At 34.7% G+C, this 22521-nt stretch overlaps 3 protein-coding genes across 5 annotated transcripts; 1 reads left to right on the top strand and 2 right to left on the bottom strand.

Annotated features, from left to right (window-relative positions):
* The first annotated feature begins 612 nt into the window (after positions 1-612).
* LOC142540321 (uncharacterized) lies at positions 613-3547 on the top strand. Its single transcript, XM_075646386.1, has 6 exons — positions 613-1127; positions 1211-1437; positions 1852-1962; positions 2307-2462; positions 2561-2802; positions 3162-3547. Exons 1-6 carry the CDS (start codon positions 871-873, stop codon positions 3498-3500), a joined length of 1332 nt encoding a protein of 443 aa, XP_075502501.1. The 5' UTR covers positions 613-870; the 3' UTR covers positions 3501-3547.
* Positions 3548-4261: 714 nt separating this feature from the next.
* On the bottom strand, positions 4262-6911 carry LOC142540320 (uncharacterized). 3 transcript variants are annotated; one of them, XM_075646384.1, is made up of 3 exons: positions 6712-6911; positions 6522-6601; positions 4262-5812 (listed from the first exon to the last, which is right to left on the bottom strand). In XM_075646384.1, the coding sequence occupies exon 3, from the start codon at positions 5810-5812 to the stop codon at positions 4673-4675; it is 1140 nt and encodes a 379-aa protein (XP_075502499.1). In that variant the 5' UTR covers positions 6522-6601; positions 6712-6911; the 3' UTR covers positions 4262-4672. The 3 variants fall into 3 exon arrangements, 2 of the variants coding, with proteins under 2 accessions (XP_075502499.1, XP_075502500.1); XM_075646385.1 differs by having other exon boundaries at positions 6522-6588; XR_012819079.1 differs by lacking the exon at positions 4262-5812 and adding an exon at positions 5819-6382 and having other exon boundaries at positions 6522-6911.
* Positions 6912-14473: 7562 nt separating this feature from the next.
* LOC142540318 (scarecrow-like protein 8) lies at positions 14474-16821 on the bottom strand. Its single transcript, XM_075646383.1, has one exon. The coding sequence runs from the start codon at positions 16586-16588 to the stop codon at positions 14687-14689; it is 1902 nt and encodes a 633-aa protein (XP_075502498.1). The 5' UTR covers positions 16589-16821; the 3' UTR covers positions 14474-14686.
* Positions 16822-22521: the final 5700 nt, after the last annotated feature.

The raw sequence follows: 22521 nt of genomic DNA, 5'->3' as shown, positions 1-22521 counted from the left end.
TTATCAATATTTTTTCGGGTCAACATATAATAAAATATTTACTCAATATAATTTAACTGATTAACATAATTTATAATGATAACGGGGATAACAATGAATTTTCATCGAGCATGTTAAAATAAACATAAATCATAAATTTTATTTGACTATAAATTCATTATAAAAATATAATAACATTTTAATATGTGATCTAAATTTAATTTAATTGACAAACTTAAATAAAGACAAACAATGGGTTAATCAATTCAAAAGATGCATACCAAAAAATCATAAAGATATACAACCAAAATTCATCATTAGTACCTAATATATATGTTAAACGAAAAATATATAAAAAAAATGTCATTATTAACAAAGACTTTTAAGCTTCAATTGATCATATAAAAACTATATGAGGATACAAAAACTTATGTAAGACGGTCTTACGAATCATATTTTGTGAGACGGATATCTTATTTGAGTCATCCATAAAAAATTATTATTTTTATTGTAAATATATTAACTCGTCTCGTAAAGATTCGTACGATCATCTATTTTATTTTATTTTTTTTACATTCTAACAAGTGTTTCTCCAAACGCTGACGCAATCCGACCACGGGTGTGAGTGCAAGTCATGATCAAATGCCGCGTGTCAACTCACTTTCATTTCCAGATTTGCTTTGTTCCGTTCATCCTCCAGTACTATCAACTCCTCTTGTTTTGCGGCTGGTCGGAACATAATCCTGAATCAATCTTATACCCACCTGACCCGGCACTTGCCACCGTCATCTCCGCCGCCTCCGATGGCGGACTTTTGAGGCACCGATGCAAGCATTTTAAGATCCCTGGAACTTTGAGCTCACTTCAAACTCCAATCCTATCACTCGGAAAATGGCGTCAAAGTTGACTTTCCTCCAGACGACTCACTATCTTCCTCCCCCGATGCAAAGGTCACGTCTTCCTTCAAAAAAAACAAGCCGACGGGTTTCCACTATTCTAACTCCATCATTTCGCAGCAAATCTTTGACTTCCAAGAATTCAACTCGAAGGGTAATCACCAGATCACAGCTGAATGTCCCAATAATTTCGCCGCAAGATCAATGGGGTACTTGGACTGCTCTTTTCGCCACAGGAGCTTTCGGCATCTGGTAAACTGAACGTCCCTTCTAGCCAGCAAAGTCTGAAAGTGGGTCTATTTTTATTTTTCCATCTCTTCCTTGTGTAATTGAAGGTCGGAGAAGACCAAGATTGGGAGCATGTTGAGTGGTGCGTTGGTCAGTACTTTAATCGGTCTTGTGGCGAGTAATTTGGGAATTATTGCGAGTGAAGCGCCAGCTTATAAAGTTGTGTTGGAGTATCTGATGCCATTGGCTGTGCCATTGCTGCTATATAGAGCGGATATGAACCGAGTAATGCGGTCCACTGGCAACCTGCTGTTAGCTTTCTTGCTTGGATCAGGTAAAATGTACTGCTTTTGGCCAAATCTTTGGTTGATCCTGGGAACGATTTATGTTTTGTTTTTTTATGGATTTTTGCAAATTGTAATTGCTGCTCGTTTGATTAAAATAACATTGTGATTTATGTAACTAACTGAAGCAGATGAAATAAGTGTATGATTAAATGGATTCAAACTTCAAGTACTTTATCGAGCTATGAGAAACCGAGAACATTTTCTTGGTTGAATAAATTGCGACTCTTTGCCTTTTGTGCTTCAAATGTTATAAAATTCAAATGACGAGATGAAATTAAGTCGTTCCCACAATCCAAATGCTTCATTCTTTGAGTTTTTCTGTTAATTTCACTGTTTTTGAAGTAAGTGGAGGTCTAATCATAATTTATCCCTCCGAATAAACTGGAGCAATTCTTTTACAGTTGCAACTACGGTGGGGACAGTTGTTGCTTTCTTGATGGTGCCAATGCGATCACTTGGTCAAGATGGTTGGAAGATAGCTGCTGCTTTGATGGGAAGGCATATTGGTGGAGGTAATCTAGCAGACCTTTACCTTCTCTGCAAATACATGGAAAAATTGGATAAGAAACAATCAGTCTCTTTTGTGCTTTTCCCAATTTTGACCGAACACAAGATGCTAATTTGGGTCGATATTATTTAAGTGAAAGGACAGGGGCTGTCCGTAGAATTGCTGCCGTCTTGAGAGCATATATATCTTGCTTTTGTTTTGCGTACTCAAAAGCTACGGACTTTGCCTTTTGGGCTGTTTTCTGCTGTCGGTAAATGGGGACTTGCTAGTTTTCATCATGTGGTCGTTAATGACGTTTCATGCTAGCCTGTCTTATATGGCAACTTAAAGATCATATTCTTCATGTAGCTGTCAACTATGTTGCCATTTCTGAAGCCCTTCAAGTCTCCCCCTCCGTGTTAGCTGCCGGGCTAGCTGCAGATAACGTTCTCTGTGCAGTATACTTTACAACACTATTTGCACTGGCTTCAAGAATTCCTGCCGAGCCCTCGTCTTCAACAGCTGGTGCGTGATATAACGTTTTGCAACTTCAGTTTCCATCTTCTTTTCACTTCGTCCCACTTTACATCAAGATTGACTGTAACATCGCTAACATGTTGAAGAGGTTGGATTTGATGAAAAATCGGCATCCGGAAACAAACTACCGGTACTGCAGACAGCAACAGCACTGGCTGTATCATTTGCTATTTGCACAAGTGCTGGTTATTTCATTAAATATTTCGGGATTCAAGGAGGCAGCCTTCCAGTCATTACTGCAATTGTTGTAGTTTTAGCAACCATTTTCCCGGATCAGTTTTCTTATCTCGCACCTTCCAGTGAGTCTATGGCACTGATATTAATGCAGGTGAGAACATTACGACACCTTTTCTTTTGTATCATTTCAAATCTTCATACTGCATTTTAGCATTTTTGAACTTGGTATCTTCACACGTCTCACATGCTAAATATCCTAAAATTGGGCCACCGCGAAATTATGAATTTTTCTGGAGATATGTTTAGAACACTGCTTCCTATTAGCATGTAATGATAAGAACCGAAATTCAAAAGGTCAATATGCTTGCGAAATGAATGCTACCCTTTTACACATTTGCTTCATCTAATCAACTCGTGTATAAAAAACAATCAATCCATTACGCATTTGTATTTTACCACTTGCAATATACTGGAATCATTTATGAATGATTTATCTATATTTTGTGTTAGGTGTTTTTCACAGTCATTGGCGCAAGTGGAAGCATCAGGAATGTTATAAGAACAGCACCAAGTATCTTTTTATTTTCTCTAGTTCAGATAACAGTACATCTAGCTTTTATTCTCGGGGTAGGAAAATTGTTTGGGTTTGAACTGAGATCACTACTTATAGCCTCCAATGCAAATGTCGGAGGCCCGACGACAGCTTGTGGTATGGCTACAGCAAAAGGATGGAGTTCTTTAATCATTCCTGGTATTCTTGCCGGTATTTTTGGCATTGCAATCGCGACATTTCTTGGTATTGCTTTTGGACAGTATGTTTTGAAGTTTATTTTAACTTTTGAACAATGAAATACTGCAGCACTGATTCCTAACTTATTTTGAACGATTACCATTTATAGTTTCTTGACTTTGCTGATTATGATTGATAAGCTAATTGCTTATTCGATTAGTTTGAAAAAGATATATTACCGTTTGAAGTGTGGTTTTCTTTTCTTTTCTTTTCTTTTCTTTTCTTTCTTTCTTTCTTTCTTTCTTTCTTTCTTTGTTTTTTTTTTTTAATATTGCTAATAAAGAAAATGAGAGAGTACTGAATTGGGGTGCTCGGTTCACAAACTTTCCAAGATAGTTAAAATATTATTCGATTTCTGCTACAAATTGCACATACTTGGACTCAAATCCAAACCAAATGAATCGAATTAATGTTTGAACTCTTAGTCGGAGTTAAACTTGTACTTCTAACTTTCTGCTGCTAAAAAATTTGACATTAAGCTTGAATTTGAAAAAATTAATAATATTGAAATCTAATGTGATTTCTTTGCATCCCTAAGATTGAAAAACAATTCTAGGAAGGACAAGGATAGCAATAGTTAGCCAGATAATGCATTCATCTTCGAACGTTTTCTAGATAAAAAAGCCACAAGGAAACTCCAGAAAGTATGCCATTTAAAGTTGGGTTTCCTCATTCTTGTTCTATGCAATTGACGCAAATGTTGTGTAATATTTGGTGTTATAGATGTTGCTACATCGGACAAAAAATAGGTAGGTGATGCAACAAAAGATATATGAAGAGGATTATGGTATCTATTTGGTGTAGGGGACTATAGTCTATATAAAGATAAAAAAATTGATATGATTCAACTAAAATTTACAAAGCAATCAAGAATTAAGAAGTTCAATAAATATTTAAGTTCAAACCAGTACTGACCACCACAAGCAAAAAGAAAATTAAAAAAAGAATAAAGAAAAGAAAAAGAGACGCAAGGCTTTATCTATAACAAAAAAAACACAACCTGCTCTGCTTATTTCAGACTACTCTAATGCCCAGATTTAGCAAGAGTCTTAGATTTACAAAGGAGGACTAAGCATTGCACTTTTCAATCCAATGCCTATGCAATTTTTTTGTCAATCTAAGGCTCAAACGGAAGGACAGCAGTACTGATATGAGTAATAAAAAACGTACATGTTCTGAATACATTGGCCGTTCACCCCTATCAAGATAGTTTCTCAATGTCCGAATAGAACTATGAACGTATAACTTTATTTTGCTTGACACAGGCTGGTGCCTTGAATGCCTGGCACTTCCACATCGATGTTCTCTCCACAGGAATCAAACTGTCAGGAAAAGAGGGATGATTGCCTGCTGCAGCTCCGATCGAATTGTCCTCTGAATGTGGCAAGTCTTTGGGTTTCTGCTGCTCTTTAGGGCCAGTTTTATCCCTGAAACTACAAATGCTCAAAGGCAGTTTTTTCTGCTTAGTCCTTCCTCTCTTTTTACCAAGACCATCAAATGAATCAGCATCTTTATCCTTGGAATCAAGTATCTCTATCTCCCCGTGTTTCAACTTTGTTCGATCAGTTGTATTGGGGTGCAATTCTTCCCGATAAAATAATGTTGGTCCACCAACTTTGTCGGATTTTGATGTGTTCAAGTCTACCCTCGATATTTCTATTTCTTTTACAGGACCTTTAGTGTTTACCTCTTCTAGTATACCATTTCCAGTGCCGGTGGTTATGGAAGGTCGATTTCCTTCCCCGACAAGATCTCCACCGTGGATGCCAGTTTTCTCAAAAGAGGCCGAACACTTAAGCCTCTTATGCTTGTGATTTTTTGCATCAGAACTCAATGAGCTCTTTGATATTCTAGGGGAACTGTTCATGGACCGGTGCAAATTCCTGGCTAACTCTTCATCTGCTCTACAATTAGTTTTCCCTTTGTTCTTACTGTACAATGATTCAACAGGTATGTGCTTCTTCAACTTGTTCTTTTTGAGACGTTCCTTTTTCGAAGCCTCCTCTGAAAGAGTAGCAACAAGTTCCAAGGCACTCTTGGCAGCTGCCACTGCCTTTGCTGCTTTCGCAGCCTTATCTTCGGCATTAGCTCTTGCTATCCCTGCCATCTTAGCAGCTTCTGTGGCGGCACGCCTAGAGGCTTCAACAATCTCCACATTTGTTGTATTAGGGTTACTCAATAGGGAGCTCAGAAGATGATTAAGATGGGCATCAAATTCCCTCCCAGAACTACTAGAAGTGGACAGTACTGGGAAATTAACATCAGAACTCTGTCTCTTCAATCCTGCCAGCAGGCGTTTCCGAGGTGGCAAAAGAGCATCCGTATCCAAATTGGTAACATCACATGCATTCATCTTTGTTTTTCTCAACATCTACACACCATGAAAAACACTAGATAAACCTTCGCACAACAATCAACGACTGAAAAATACCTTAAGCACAGAATTCTCTCCTATTCCAACCCCAGATTCATATAGATTAAATTCTTACAACCCACGTCAGATTTGGCATATTTTGCCCTAAAAAACAAAGTTAAACTATAAAAAACAGCACAGTTCAAGTCAAGCAGCTAATTGAAATTAAATCCAAATACTAAGATTTTAAAGGGACAAAAAAACAAAGAGTTGTAAACAAATCTTCAAGGCATGAAACTTCCAGTTTCAATGTTTAAACGATAAAGGTTATGGTCAAGAATTACATTCATCGCCAACTAAAACTAATTAAATTTGGGAAAATCAAACAACACGAACGTTGAACTTGCCACCATACGATCTTATTATACAAGGGATGAAGAAAGTTTGATGGAATCTAAGGTTTTAGTCACAAACGATCATATCAAGTTTGTGGAATCAAAACGGTTTCTCGAGAACAAGCCAGTAATAATAGATGAAAGAAAAAACTCTGATACGGCCACGTTCGGGTAAGGAAGTGAAACCAAATTTCTGTTACATAAAATCCAGATCAATTTGCATATTCGGAAAAGATGATTAGTTGATGGAAACAACAAATAAACCAAAGATAAACAGCACAAAGATTACACATAATTATCGAACAAAATATCAGGGATTTCAATTCATGTACCTGCAATTTGGATAGAACAAAAACTATTTTCGCAAAATGTACGATTCCAGATTACTCGTCTTAGCCCCTGATGTGCAATTCTTGCAAAAAAAATTAGAATTCAAGAAAAATCCTCCATTTTCTTCGATTCAATCAAATTCCCTCAGCTGAAATCCTCACTCCTTCAACCAAACGGAGTCATAAAAAGAACCTGGGAAACAGAGCGGCCGCATGTGCGGTGATTGATTCACTGAATAGCTAATGATGAACCTTAAAATGGAGAACGAGCGTCCGATGAAGTATGATAGAAGAATCTTGGGTCGTTTGTTGTTCTCTTCCTCGGTGTTAGCATTTTTTAGGTTTTTGCTTTAGAAGCCATCAGCTTTGTTAGTGATTTGATTTCATTTGACATTTCATTTGGCAATGGATTTCTGTTGGCTATATTGACGAAAATAACCTTTTATGTGATCAACCCTATGCCCTAACATGTGGTGAAGGGTTAGTATTAATCAATAATTTTGACTTCGATTCCTCAATAAATATTTTTTCAGAAGAGTTTGTGCTCATGTGTGGTTCACTTAATTAACGTGATTTGCATGCTACTTCTTTAACCCGATAATTTAGTCAATTCGTACAAAAGATAGCAACAACAGATTACCACATCATTAAAAAAGCATGTGATGTGAATCGAGATCGAGCTCCAATTTTTATAAGCTTTACATTCTAATATATAAAGATGAAATGAGTGAATTCATAGTGAAAAAAAAGTTAATAAGTTAATATATTACATTGTTTTTGTACAAAATTGGATGAAGATTGCAGGCGAGCTTAGAGACTTGCTAGTTGCACCAAGCTCAACTTGAATGCAGACTAATCAAATCCACATCAAGTTAGCTTGATCACTATTGAGTTCGAGCAGAATTGATTTTATAAATATTTACGAGTAATGGTGAATCATACTTGAGATCGAAACATGCTTAGTTTGGTAGGTGAAAATAGCTACATATTTTCATACTGGTAGACTAAACAATTGTTGCACTGTGCTGTAATAGAAAACAATCTAATACAGTAAAGTTTGCAGATACAATCTAAAATATTGAAGTTCAACCTTTTACATCATGGTGCGAATGATATCTCTTTCAATGACTGTCCAACTGTTGTAGATAGCGTAACAGGAAAATCTGAGATACCAGAAGAGGAATTAAGTTACTAAACTAAAGACTATGATCAAATATAAGTGAATAATTTCTTTTAGTAATTGATGGTTATCATGCATGTTCTTCTGCGGCAGATTGTAAGTTCAAAATTAAAGGTCATGACTAAAGGCTTATCCGACCTACTTTCGTTTGCTTTCTCTGCTTACCTTTGAAAAAAATTTGATTCCGCTTCTTCGACGTTGGCGGTCTGATCACAAGTGGGATGGGGTTTTTTTTCCATGGAAATGGCATATGTTGGGTTATCCATCTTACTCTACTGTTGGAAAAGGAGGGCTTAATCTTGAACTTGATATGTCAAGGATTCATACAATTATTGTGCGAAACAGCAGTTTAACGAGTCGAACCAAATTAAAAAAGGAGATGTATCGACGGACCAAATTAGTTATCATCTGAATATTTCGTTGAATTTAAAATTTAAGATATTTGGTTCACATCTAAATAACTTGCTTTATATTTTAGTTTGGTTTTTCGAAAACTTATTTTTTTATAAACAACGAAGCATGACAGAAGAAACATACAAATATCAAGAAACAGAGTGAATCGTATTATCTAATAATCACTTAGAGCATTCAAAAAAACTCCAGCTGTGGGCTAGGAGACGTTTCCAGTTATTCCCGCGTCAACTTGAGGAAAAACGCGAACAGTTTGCAAAGCTCCTCCCTCACTCATTACCGATGGCTATATGAGAGTGATGACATCAATCAGCTTGAAAACGAAATTGAGAAGCTAAGTACGCAGCCGTTGATGGATCACACTGATAAAGCAGAAGTTGAGGACTTTGTGTGTCAGACTTTGACGGTATGGGGTGCAAGATGTCGAAGAGTGCATGATATCAAGATGATGGAATTGCGACCAGAACCAGATAACCCCTCTCACATCCTATAAGAGTTTCATCTGGCCACGCGGGAGTGCTCGATCAACCATCCTTTGCCCAGGCTAAAATCACCAACAAAGTGGAGTGCCACGCCTTACGGCCACCTTCGCTTAGATGTGGATGCCAGTTTCTTGGACTCGAACAACAACTATGGTATTGGAGGAGTTATCCGTAATCATGAAGGGCACGTGTTGGCGGCCTGTGGCACGAGACTTCTAACTCCTACATCAGTAGTTCATGGGTTGGCAGTACGAGAAGGTCTCAAAATAGTCCGATACAAAAAGTTCCACCAAGTTCATATTTCGATATTTGCTCTTGGCAGCGCAAGCAGTCATTGAATAATATGAACAACGTAGGCTTATGCGCAGCAGGGATTCAAGTTTTAATCGATGATTTATCCATCATTGATTTTTCTCATGTTAAAAGAAATTGATGCGATTTAAAAATATCAAGATTCGCCCACTATCTTTATACCAAACTAGTTTGAAAATTTATGGTGGGAGGAAAGGCCACAATACATTTCGCAATAAATATCCAACAAAGGCTGGATTGCCCTTTCCTTTGCATTGAATCATTCAGTTTTCATTTATTGGCAATCAATACCAGCCAATCTTCCCCACAGCTATTACACGCTTTACTTTAATGTGTGTATAATAAACAATAAATTAGCATCTCAAATATAATTGTTTGATGTACTATTAAAGCAAGAAGCATTTAAAGGGAAAACAATATATCACAAAGAGGTCGGAGATAATTATTGTCCTTTTTCGATTGAGTATGTTTATTGTGATATGATCTCACGAGTCTTTATCTATGAGACGGGTCAATCCTACCGATATTCATAATAAAAAGTAATATTTTTAGCATAAAAAGTAATATTTTTTCATGGATGACCTAAATAAGATATATGTGTTACAAAATACGACTCGTGAGACTGTCTCACACAAGTTTTTGCCTTTTCGATTAAGCTTTGCTAAATAATAGCATGCTCACAAAAGTTGTGGCATCGGCATCGGTAAAAAATATATATATTTTTAAAACAAAAATTATGAATTTACAAATATTTTTAATAGTAATTTTTTTTGTGAAGCTGTCTCACGAATCTATATTGTGAGACATATTAACTCGATTTATATTTAAAAAAAAGTAATATTTTGACAAAAAATTTTGACAAAAAATAACTTTGCATCGATATGTCGGTTTAATAAATCGAGTTAATATGTCTCACAATATGTGAGACATATTAACTCGATTTATATTAAAAAAAAGTAATATTTTGACAAAAAAATAACTTTTGCATCGATACGTCGGTTCAATAATATGTCTTAAAAAATTAATCTATAAGATAATTTTATAAGAATTTTTATATACTTTGAGACATCCTTAAGAAACTAAAAGGACAACGTAGGGAATAAAAAAAAAAAGAATTGTGAAATCCTCATTATTGTAACTTTTGTGTAATTGGTTCTTTTTTATTTGCTCTGTGTAATTTGTAATTCTTAGTTCGAAATATTTTGGACTGATCCCATTCTTACATCAATAACATTTATAGTGTGTACACCTATCATTAGTTCAATTCAAATTCCAAAATAAATATAAAATTGTTGGACATCGATACTGAGTTATTTGCACCAAAATTTTATCTGAAACGTGGAAAATGCAAAATTCCATTAAAATTAAAAAGGCACCATAGACTTGATTTAAAAAAAAAAAAAAAAAAAAACACCATTTTATGAATCTAAAATGTCTTTCAGATCGACTCATTAATCCATCAGGATATAAATTTTCCAGATCCACGCAGCAACGTTGAACCATAAACCATGGAATCTTGCTCAAAAATTTTATGGTTTCTTGTAGGAGAAAAATCAACTCAATGTTAGGTTCAGGATGGTTTTTTAATTGCTCGACTAGTGCGTGCTCAAAAAATCGCGTTAACAAGGATAACTTGTGCAACTGTAAAGAATTCTAAACTATAGACGCCTATTTAATTTTCATGAGGGTGAGGTATAATTTTTTGATATTTTACATGAGGTATTGATGAAAATAACTCTCTCGAAAAATATTAGGTTTATATTTTCTAGTTTACCGCTGTAATGCCCGAGATTTAATTAATGTAATCAGACGTTGATTAATTGATAGAATTGAAGTTGCAGGAGCTCGAAAGGAGAAGCCGGGCGTCGGTGTAATGCAAGATCAATATTTGTACAGATCTGTTGGCGCCCGAGCGGTAGAAAAGGACCGTCCGAGCGCCAATACATCAAAATATTGGATTTTGGACAGAACGTATGGCGCCCGAGCGGTAGTTTATGACCGCCCGAACGCCAGAGTTCAATAAGAAAAATGTTGGGCATAAGGTTCCACGCCCGGGCGGTAGTTTGTGACCGCCCGAGCGCCGCCTGGAAATTGTTAAGAATAAGACACGTATCTTAGCATGCAACGTGGATATATATATAGATATAACAAGTTTCAATTTCATCAGAACGTTGGAAAAGGAATCGAGAAGCTCCGAGAAATATCCTTACGCCTTTTATCGTGTAGATTTGTGATTTACGAAAGATCCGTCCGTCTGATTTTCAATCCGACTTCAGTATTGTATTTCTATCGACAAGAGCTTCAACTGGACGTAAGTTTTATTACGTTTTGATACGATTTGAAATTATGACATTGCCAGAATCAAATATGATTGATATATAGTGTTCTTGACATAGTAGACATCGTATAATTGAAATCGGATCGAAGAACAGACTGATTATGCAATTGTTATGAATTTTCAGAGTTGATTTGATTGTGATTAGACCGATGTGATATCAGAATTATGTTGTTATCGATTATGAAGTGTTGTAATTGATATATGATTTATACTGAATCGCTGGGTATAATGATATTATTCAGACTTGGATCAGATGAGTTGTTGATTCGTATATACTGATATTGTATTGCCGATATTGCGAGATTGTACTGATTTGAGATTATAATCCGTTACTATTGAAGATTATGATTGTAGTAATATCGATTATGAGTTGTGATATTATATCTGTGATGTTGAGATTGACGGGGTTATCAAGATTGTATTGTTAAGCCGTCGAAACATCAGTAGATTGGTATTGATCAGATTCAGTATTGATTGAGATTGTATCGTTGTATCGTTGACGTTGAACAGATTATGTCTTGATTTGCATATTGATCAGAACAGGCCTTGAATTGAGCTGTATATTGATATTGTGTCTATTCGATATTATCATTGACAGATTGGGTACGGACAGACTTGACTTCGATACTTCGTCTTCGTTGGATCGAGAAGATAAAGGTATAAGTCAATGTGGAATTGGGACATCGATTCAAGTAGGATGTACTTGAGTTTCCCTAAATCACATACTTATTATTATGTTTTATTGTTGTGATTATTGATTTGATTACATGCATGTTCTATGGAGTTATAGGAGCATGCATTAGACGAGTAATCTTGTGACAGAAGTACCCGATAGTGGCGGGATAGCCACGGGTACATTGCACAATGTCACAAGATAGTGTATTGGCGATAGGACCACAGTCCATGACGGTTAGGTCAGGACACTAGATGTTTGGTTATATCGACTTGGATAGAACTGGAGTCTTTTCTATTACTGTTGGTCGATATAGGAATACCGACATCTTTATATCTGGGTGTTATGGTTATATCGACGTGGATAGAACTGGAGTATTTTCTATTACTGTTGGTCGATATAGGAATACCACATCTGGAAACCGGGATCCCTAGACTAGGATTGAGTCTGGTCTTAAATGTGGAGTCATGAGTCTAATTGATAGTTTATATTGAGTTATATTGATTATGTTCCTGAATATGGTATATGATGAATTATGTTCCTGATGATAGTACATGTTTACAATATGATTTATTCTTGATATGGATTTATATTCTGATTTGAATACATGTTAGACATATCTGTTATATGCTTTTATATTGTTTTATGATGGCATGTATACATGATTTATACTGAGAATGTAATTCTCACCGGAGTTATCCGGCTGTTGTCTTGTTTGTATGTGTGCATGGCAACAGGTGGGATAGGATCAGGGTCAGGAAGAGAACGAGGCTGGACTAGATAGCGTGGAGATCCGGGGTTCGAAGCAACTTAGGATTCAGCACTGATATATAGTTGAACCTAGTTGAATTCTTGTAGATAAAACAAGATTTGTATGTTTATGTTTAATATGTAATTTGAATTTGATTACATTACGTTTCTGCTTTGTATTTAAAAAAAATAAAATTAGACCCTATTTATTATAATTGTTTGAATTATTACTAAAGACGATTAAGGAATGAATTAGCGTCCGGGTCCCCACAACCGCGGTGATATTTTTTAAAAATATGAGAGTAAAAAATCCAAATGTAATTTTCCTAATCCAATTTCACACCCAACAATTAATAACACTATTATATTTGTGATACGAGAATGCAAAAAAGGACACTTGTTTACCATCTTTCCAATATCCCAATTTTTTACTCAAAGCAAAAGTTTAATATCCTTCACCAACAATATTAATTAGAGTGATGTTTTCCAAAACTTTTCAAATTTAAACCCCAACTTGACAATAAAACATACCACTGCCGTTTCATCGGCACCTCTAATCGATTCAATTTAATTTCATGTTCGATTTCCAAGCTAAAACACACGTTTGTTATACACCAAAGAATAGTTCCAAGTGAAACCATCCTATGTTTTTATCTTTCTTACATCTTATTTTATGTCAAAAAAACGAGTGTAAGAAGGAAGATTTAAATATACAGAAATTATCCCTTGAAAGTTGATGCTTGCTAGCTAGTTTGCTTATAGATATTTTAACATGACGCTCTTTTGAGACGATCTCGTAGATCAATTTGTGTAACAAATCTTTTATTTGAGTCATCTTTGAAAAAATATTAATTTTTAGTATAAATATATGTAGGATTCATCTGTCTCACTGATAAAGATTCGTGAGATAGTCTCACAAAAACTTATTCGTATTTTAAATACAATATAATATTTGGAGAAAGTAGGAAGGCCAATGGAGGCATGATGGTTTGTTAGGACCAAATTTGAGCGACGACTAGGATTAAACTATTGGAAAGAACATTATCACATAATTTTAGGCAGCTTCGTTTGGTAAGTTGTTTGGTGGGAGGGATATTGGTAATGCCAAAACTTTAAAACATTAATAAAAAAAAAAAAAAAACCCCCCAAGTTATTTTTATTACCCGCATGTATATCTTAAAAATCCATCATGTAAATTAATTAATTTTATATGATAGCAATAAATTTGAAACTATAATTATTGCAATATTTAAAATGGATTAATTTAATCTAAATCTATGTGCAATAAAAAAAATCAGTCAATACACGTGCTAAAAGCGTATCGTAAATATATCAAAATAGCAATATAATTAATTCAGGAAAAAAGTAAAGGAAGAGAATATTGTATCATTCACAGCCAATAAAAACCGTAAACGTGCCCCACCCAACCACAACTACGACCCAACACCAGAAAAATAATATTTGTGGAGCTCAAAACAACAAACGTTTCCAACTTAGTATTGGGAGAAAATTGTATTTTTTGCATTAAATATTATGTTTATTTTTATTTTTTTGTGAGATTGATTAATATGATCCGTAAGTATAATTAAAAATAATAATTTTGACATAAAAAATAATATTTTCTCGTGATTTCTGTCGAATCAAGTTAAAGATATATCTCATAAAATTAAGTCGTGAGACGATATCACGAAAAGACCTACTACTTTTTGAGTTATAGCCTATAATTAACATTGTATATTATTTAGGTAAACATTAATTATGTGTTTTTGACTTATAATAAAATTCCAACGGGGGCATGGGAACGTAAAATTGAACTAGAATTTGAAGTTGACACAGGGAGTATAAAAATACACAACATTTATTAGTTGTTGTTCGTTTTTTGGTGGGTGGGTCACAAAATACAAATCTTAATATAACAGTTATATAATAATAATGATTATCAATATTTAGAATTTAAACTAATTAACTAATATTATTTTTTTTCAATAAAGACTACTTTTTGGAAAAAGAAGAAACTGAAAATTAACTCCAAGCAGATGCGACGGTAAGTGTCCGTCCCTTCCAACCAAAGCAGATGCCTCCGGATTGCTCGTTGACAGTGAATCCCGGATTGCCACGTGTACCCGAGTTCAACTTGGATCGGAGCGATTCGGCGGCGATTCGACTCATGGGTCGAATCTTGAACCCGGCCATGCCTACCCGGGCCCGCCATTTGCCGAACACCTCGCATCTCTCAACACGATCCCTACCTTCGCAAGCAACCGAGTTTTTTATTCTCCGGCACAGTCCCTCCTCGATTCGAACCCGGTTCGAGTTGTCTCTCGAAACGGTGGCGTCCAGAGAGTCGAACAACGCGCCGTAGTGTTCGCAGACTTCCCTCACACGCGCCACCGCAGGTGCTGTGTTTGCATTCATTTCTTGTTCGACGATCGTCATTACGGTGGGTGATAAACTTTTTACGCGGCGGAGCATCTCGTCTCTTGGATTCTCTGTTGTGACGCTTTCGTCGGGGAGTTTGTACAGATGGAATGCGAAATTCACGGCTAAAGCTTCGTCGGGATTTATATCCAATTTTTCTCTGCTCAATTCCGAGATGTTCGCGTTTTTTACGCATATTGCTAAGCAAACGCCGAGTTTATTTGCCAGAGATTTGAGCTCCTCACCAACAACTCTCAGCTTTTCTTCGCTGCTATAGCCACGAGCCGCGGCGGCGGAATCTGTCAAAGTTGTGATTTTTAACATGCAGATAGGTTTTCCTTCACACTTCTTCGCTGCCAGCGCGTGTAGCAAATGCATATACTGTCCACCTTGTCCGATATCCAAGTCCACGACGTGAATCTTGTTGAAACCCTGTTCTGAGGTTGCTTCGAGGATGGCTAGATTTGCGGCCATGAATCCCAACTTGAAACATGAAGAAAACTCGTATAACAATTGGGCTGCTACTGCTTGTTCTTTACTGTAAAGCTCGGACACCGGAGGAGGGTTTACGACAGGGTTAATTCGCGATTTCAGGGATGATATCACGTGTGCTGCGAGCCTCTGTTCTGAGTTCCCTTTCGCGCTAGACACGTGTTGGAGGCGCGTGAATATATCAGCAGCAGTTTCTGGCTTTCCTTCGGAGATGGCTAAGGCGGCGTCAATCAATGATTGTTTTGGGCAAGGCAGAGGAGGTGAGGCGGAAGTGGACGAACACGAAGATGACGAAGAAGTTGGCGATGGGGAAATGGGTTTTTGTGCAGGGTTAATGAGATTCTGGATGGTTTCGGACCATTCGCTGCTGGTCACAACAGAAGCTGCTTCTCCTTCATCTTCATCGCCTAAGAGCTGTTTCTCCAGCTCCTGTAACTTGTGATTCAGCATCTTTTTCTCGGATTCTTGAGCAGAGAGATCCTGGCCCGGACCCAAATTCACAGATTCCTGGTTTAACACCAACTTTGGCGAAGAAATACCAGATGGAACGTTGCTAGTGTTTGAAAGAATAAAAGGTTGTAGCCTCTGTTGCTGGAGAATCGGAAAACCGTACCGCGAGTTTGTGTTGTTCACGAGAGAATTGGATATCGAAGAAACGTCAGGTGACAGGGTAGTTACCGGGGGAAAATCTACGGGAGAGAGAGTGGATATCGGTGATGCAAGCTGGTAATTAGGCCTCGGCTTTACGTTCCTGAGATAAAATCCTAACCCCTGCTGCTGCAAGATACTCTGTTGATGCTGAAATTCGGCAAGAGATCTTTTCCCGATCAAATCGGGTCTCCGGCGGCTGGCGATCTGTGCATTCGGGTCGGTCTGAATCCCAGAAAGCGGCGACCTAAAAAGAACCTGGTTCTGTGAGTTGAGATTGTTGATGTCCATATTCAACGGCATGTTGGAGGACCTCCTGCTGGCGGTGAAGAAGTCCGGCACTCCACCGGAAAACCCAGAAGACATTTTATCCAAAGAAGAATCGGAATTTGGTTCTTCAATTCAGAGCTAGAAGAAGGCTGGATTTACGAAAATTTTGCATTTGAAAAGGGGGAAGGAACTTTACGAGAGAGAACAGAGTGGGCCGTGAAGAATGAGAGTTTTTTCAATTCAAGTTATTAGAATGATTCTTGTGTCATAAAACAAACACCTTCATTCATATCTAGAGAGAGAGACGGAAATGTCGTAGAGAGAGAAAAAGTGCACAAAAATTCAATACAAAAATTTGATCGTATTTTGTGAGACGGATTTTTTATTTGGGTTATCAATGAAAAAATATTAATTTTTATACTAAGAGTATTACTTTTTATTGTGAATATCGGTATTATTGACCCGTCTCACAAATAAAGATTCGTGAGACCGTCTCACAAGATACCTACTCAAATTCTAATACACACCCACTTTCACATTCAATCCTAATACTGAAAATCGATACCTATGTTTGGAATAATTTTTTTTTATTAGTTACACAATTTTATTTTATTTTTTTTAAATATCAATGTAGTATATTTTAAAATAAAAAATGCATACTTAATTGTATTAATATAATCTGTACTTATTAATTAGATGAAAGAAATTATTTTGATGGTTTGGAAAATAAATAAATAAATAAACCACCAATATGATTAGAAAATAAATATGGTTGATATTTCTCTTAAACCACCATAGTTGGATCCACATCTCATTATGAACGAAGATGTGTCGATAATTTATTGCACCAAACATGCATAAAGTCGTTAACCCAAATGCATTTAAAAGTCAAAATTAAAAGTTCGTTAAAATTATACTATCGAAATAAATAAATAAATAAATAAAGAAGAACAAATGCTGACTTGAATTGGAATCGGCGCGTGTGCGCCACCAATGGCCCAGATTTCTTAAGTTCTCACGCAGCATGTGTATCATCTGACACAACAGTTGCAAAAGAATTTCACACAAAAGCTAACGACAAAATTTTGGTATTAATGGATTCCACACCACCACCGAAACTACTCAATCCCTACACGAAATCCAACTCGTTATTTCCAAAAGCAAAATATAAGGTTCAAATTATATTTCTTTCTGGCATAGTTTGGTACACAGAATAAGGGAGGAATTGATAAATAATCCTACTTATCCGATGTTTAGTACTTTTTTAAAAAACTCATAATATTCCTTGATAAATAATTTTTTAGAATGATAAAATGTTCCTTCTATTAGGTGTGATAATTTTAATTTAATGATAAAATACACTACAAATGATTTGATTGCCCTCAATTTATTAATGATTTTTAAAAATCTATGTTAGTAGGTAGAAATTAAAATCAAATAAATATTTTTATTTATTTTTATATATTATATAATATGATAATTATATAAATGAATTCGAGATAATTATTTAAATAATTTTTATAAATATCAATAAGATTATTAGTATCAATCGATTGACATTAAAAATTGATATTTGACTTGACTGACAAAATCAATGGCTCAATTATCATATTATATAATATATAAAATTAGGTAAAAATAAATAAATCTTGCAAACACTATCGACGCATGAACAGATAAAATATATGAACTCAAACAACAACTTTGAAATTATAAAATTTATTATGAGATATGTCTCACAAAATACGACCCGTGATACCGTCTCACACAAATTTTTGTCATTTTTTTATAGTTACAATTGAAAAAATTGATTCAATAATTTCAACTTCAAAAAACACATGTACCGCAGGTCATGTATATAAATGTGTGTTCACACATTGGTGAGAAGGTAGAAACTAATATGTTGACGTAAATATTTCAGTTCAACCATCGAAGAACAATAATTTATAAAATTTTATTACTGGCTGACGTGGATGACTTCCCGTCCACAACCGCCAATCACAAAAGTTGATTCCACGTCCCGTGCTCGACACGCGTTACGGATTATGACTTTGTTTTGTGATTTTTTGACAAAAAGGTCAAAACTTGAGTTTTTGACAATAATTTGGTGAAAATTAATTTAAAAATCGATTTACTTTTCTCAAAAGTATCATTTTTAAAAAATTAAATATCCTACGATACGATTTTAGAAATCTTTATTAAGAAAAAGAGTCAACCATGATTATAGTCAGCATAAAAAATAATATTTTTTTTCATATATTACTCAAATAAAATTGACCACTGAGATCGTCTCAATAGTAAATCAAACGTACTTTAAAATTTTACTTTTGATAATAGTTATTAACTCGATCAATTTCCCATACTCGAAGCATTCTAAAGTAAAAAATGGGTAATAACACTGGAGACATGTTACAAAAGACCATTTCTTTATTTACGTTTTATTTTTCAACCAACTTTTCTAAAATGTCCAGATTTTACGCACCGAACGGGTTTATTTGGACCCGGCTAATAAATAACATTCCCCACAAAATTCGTCGGATTTTATGAAAAAACCAGAACTCGGCTGGAGAAGTGAATCTAGGTACCGATTGATACGGATGATAAAATAATGATTTATTATTAATTTTTGTTTTATTCGATATTTAACTCAAATTCTACTAAAAATAATTACCTTTTATCTCAACTCATTTCGTTTGTGAATGGGTTGTCTACGGAATATTATGCATTTATTATTATTATTATTATATGATAAAAAGTGAATATGATTCCAGCTATAAAACCTTTTTTATCTTTGGAAAACAAAATCAGAAAAAATGATGATTAATGACTCCTCGATAATGGAATAATGCCGCCATATGATGGGAAATTGGAATAAATGTCCAACTTGGCCACCACAGTTTCCCCCTAATTTTTTTTTCCCCCTCGACGTCGCCCAATTACTACCGTGGTTGATATATGCTTAGTTCCGAAACCTACATGGTGGCCTCTGAATTCATTAATTCGACAAAATCTATTTTAATAATATTAATACGCCGTATAATGATAATAACAATAATAATACCATTTTATTATTTTTTTAAAAAAAAATAATAAAAATAAGATGTCAGAATATGAAAAACTGCCTACCTTTTTACATGGAGGCAATGTTTGTAGGACAGCCGTTTTTAATGAAAATATTAATAATAATATTACCAATTCCATAAAGTTGTCACACTGGAAGCTCGATAAAACCTTATCCGCAATCGTGAGACCTAAAATTTTTTTTGGATGTGCTTTTTATTTTATTTCCAAGTTTTTCTTTCTCCGACGGTTGTTTGAACTCTTTTCAAACACTCAATCATCGAGCTTGTGAGATATAATGATGAAATGATATAGACGTGTAATATGAGTAATTATATTGATATATATAATTTTTTTAGAATATATATATATATATATACGAATTTTATGTAATATAATTGTTTATATATTACGTCGGTGTGTGAGTTTATATATAAATTTTTGTGTTAGAAATTTTATTTTTTAGTAAATATAGATGGAGTGGAATATATATAAATTATGAAAAATAGGATGTCCAAGTACGATGAAAACAATATTATGATTTAATAATTGTAAATGCTAAAGCCCACGCGCCATGGAAAGCCGCTGACATTGCAAGTGGGAAGTCCGGTTAAAGCACGCTTCTCTGTTCACGTCTCTTTGCCTACGATCCGACGGTGAAGATTTTTTCTGGAGTGAGCAACGGTGGGGGTTTGATTGGTGAAAGTACGCCCATTTACTTGATGCAACCGCCACACTGCCACTCTTTTTTTGATTGGAAATTGTTGGGGGTGGTAAAAAAGCACTTTGCATTAACTCCAATTCAATTTAAACCCAACTCCACTTATAGATTGTTTTAGAATTATAAATTTTAAATATATTTTTGTTGTTTTAGATAACTAAGATTTTAAATTTTAAATTTATCTATTTTTATATTTACATAATATGTCAGGTTAATTATGATAAATTTCAAGATCACTCAACAATAAAAGTGTTTGAAATTCGTTCTACTTGTGTAACTAATGTATAACTAATTAAAATATGAGATTTAGTCTATTATTTCAATCTCTAAGTCTTTAAAATAAAAAAAAATTTAAATCCATAGATTTCAAATACATCCAAATGTGTATATATATATATATATATGTGAGATTGCATTTGGATGGATTTGAAATGTATGGATTTCGACAAATCACTCGACCAAACAACAATCAACCAAACCAAACCCAACCCCACCATTGCCAGAATTTATAGCTTAAGAAAGCAACTTTATTTTTATTGGCGCATAAAAATACACACTTGACTTTTAGTTATTTAATATCAATCAGTCTCCTTTTTGACCCAAAATGGAATTATATAGTACAATTTTGATTTGGCTAATCCACCGGGTCGGGTCAATGACAATGGATAGACCCAATAAGTTGGTGCGGTTTCGTCCCCCACACTTCTTCATATTTGGCCCATTACTTTATTGGTTTGTGCCCAACACAGACCCAAACCCGAGCAACAGTAATACGAGAATCCGACTTTTAATAACACTGACTCGATTTTTTTTTAATAATCTAAATTTATGATTTCGTTATCCAAATTTGGTTTTGATAGTCACTGCACTTTCCATAGGTCAAACAGCTGGTAACTTGTGGTTTAGTGATAGCTAGGTGAAATTAAGTAATTATTATTAGTCAAAAGGACTATATTTAGTTTAGTAATTTTTTTAAATATAAATTTAGACGCAATTATTAAAATAAAAAAGTTTAAATTCACAGTTAATTCTCTGAATTAGAACAAAACATAAAAAAAAAAAAATTATGGAACGAAATCAAAGTTTTGTCATGGCAGAGAAGGCTTTGGATCGTAATGCATTGGGAAGCCTTTTTAATAGAACAAATAGTATGTATAAACAAAGTTTGTAATTTAAGGAATAAAATACCAAATTTGGTTAAACTATACAAGCCCATTAAGCTGTAGTCATGACATTTAATTGGGCTTAGTCAATTTTATATAAATAAGACAGCTACGTATCTTTTAACACATTATACTACGATGCTCACTTATATGACACTGACTTTAACACTGAGAGATGAAAGCTAGAGACGCGCCCATTTTTTTTCGATTCGGTGGTATGATCTTGCGTGGTTGTTTCTAGGCATATATGTAGCGGGAATTAGATCAAAACCTCTTCTTCGATATAAGATCACATGGTTTTGTTGGAGATTTGAAGGCAAAGAGATTTTATGCTATATGACTGTTTATTCTGTTAAAACAACTGAACCTAAAATTCGGTTAAACAAAAATTCAAACCGAACTAAACGGTTCGGTCTGGTTAAAACCGAAATAATGTGGGAATTTATTATTTTTTTTAAAAAAAATCACTGTAAATAATATTAGGCATTAACATATCTTTTTGAAACAGACATTCACGTGCTAAAATAGCTACTTCTGTTTTTTTTTTTTTTGAATGCCAATATTTCCCCAAATGATAATTGTATGAGCTAATTTATTTACTCCAAGAACAATATTACACATCTTTAATTCAGATTTTTATGTTAGAATAATAGTACTAATGATAAACAAAAAAACAAAAAACTTATGTGAGACGATTTCACGGGTCGTATTTTGTGAGACATATCTCTTATTTGAGTCATCCATGAAAAAATATTACTTTTTATGCTAAGAGTATTAATTTATATTGTGAATATCGGTAGAGTTGACCCGTCTCACAAAAAAAATTCATGAGACTGTCTCACAAAATACTTACTCGTGTTTTAAATATATCGTTTTATCTCATCAATTAACTCATTCAGCCTGACCGAATAATCACAACCACCGTTACATATTTGGACAAATATGCTCCAAATAAAAATGATAATTTGATTTCAATAATAAATATCTCGATTCTAAATGAGATCTCAATTATATATTAATCGTGTATATTGATCGGTACATATTAAGCTTTAAGGGAGGTTTTTCATAATATATAACTCGAGTTT

The sequence above is a fragment of the Primulina tabacum genome, chromosome 3 (genome assembly GCF_025594145.1).
Source record: "Primulina tabacum isolate GXHZ01 chromosome 3, ASM2559414v2, whole genome shotgun sequence".
Classification (NCBI taxonomy): Eukaryota; Viridiplantae; Streptophyta; class Magnoliopsida; order Lamiales; family Gesneriaceae; genus Primulina; species Primulina tabacum.
The sequence above is the reverse complement of the archived record's forward strand: the minus strand, read 5'-3'. Positions and strand labels throughout refer to the sequence as shown.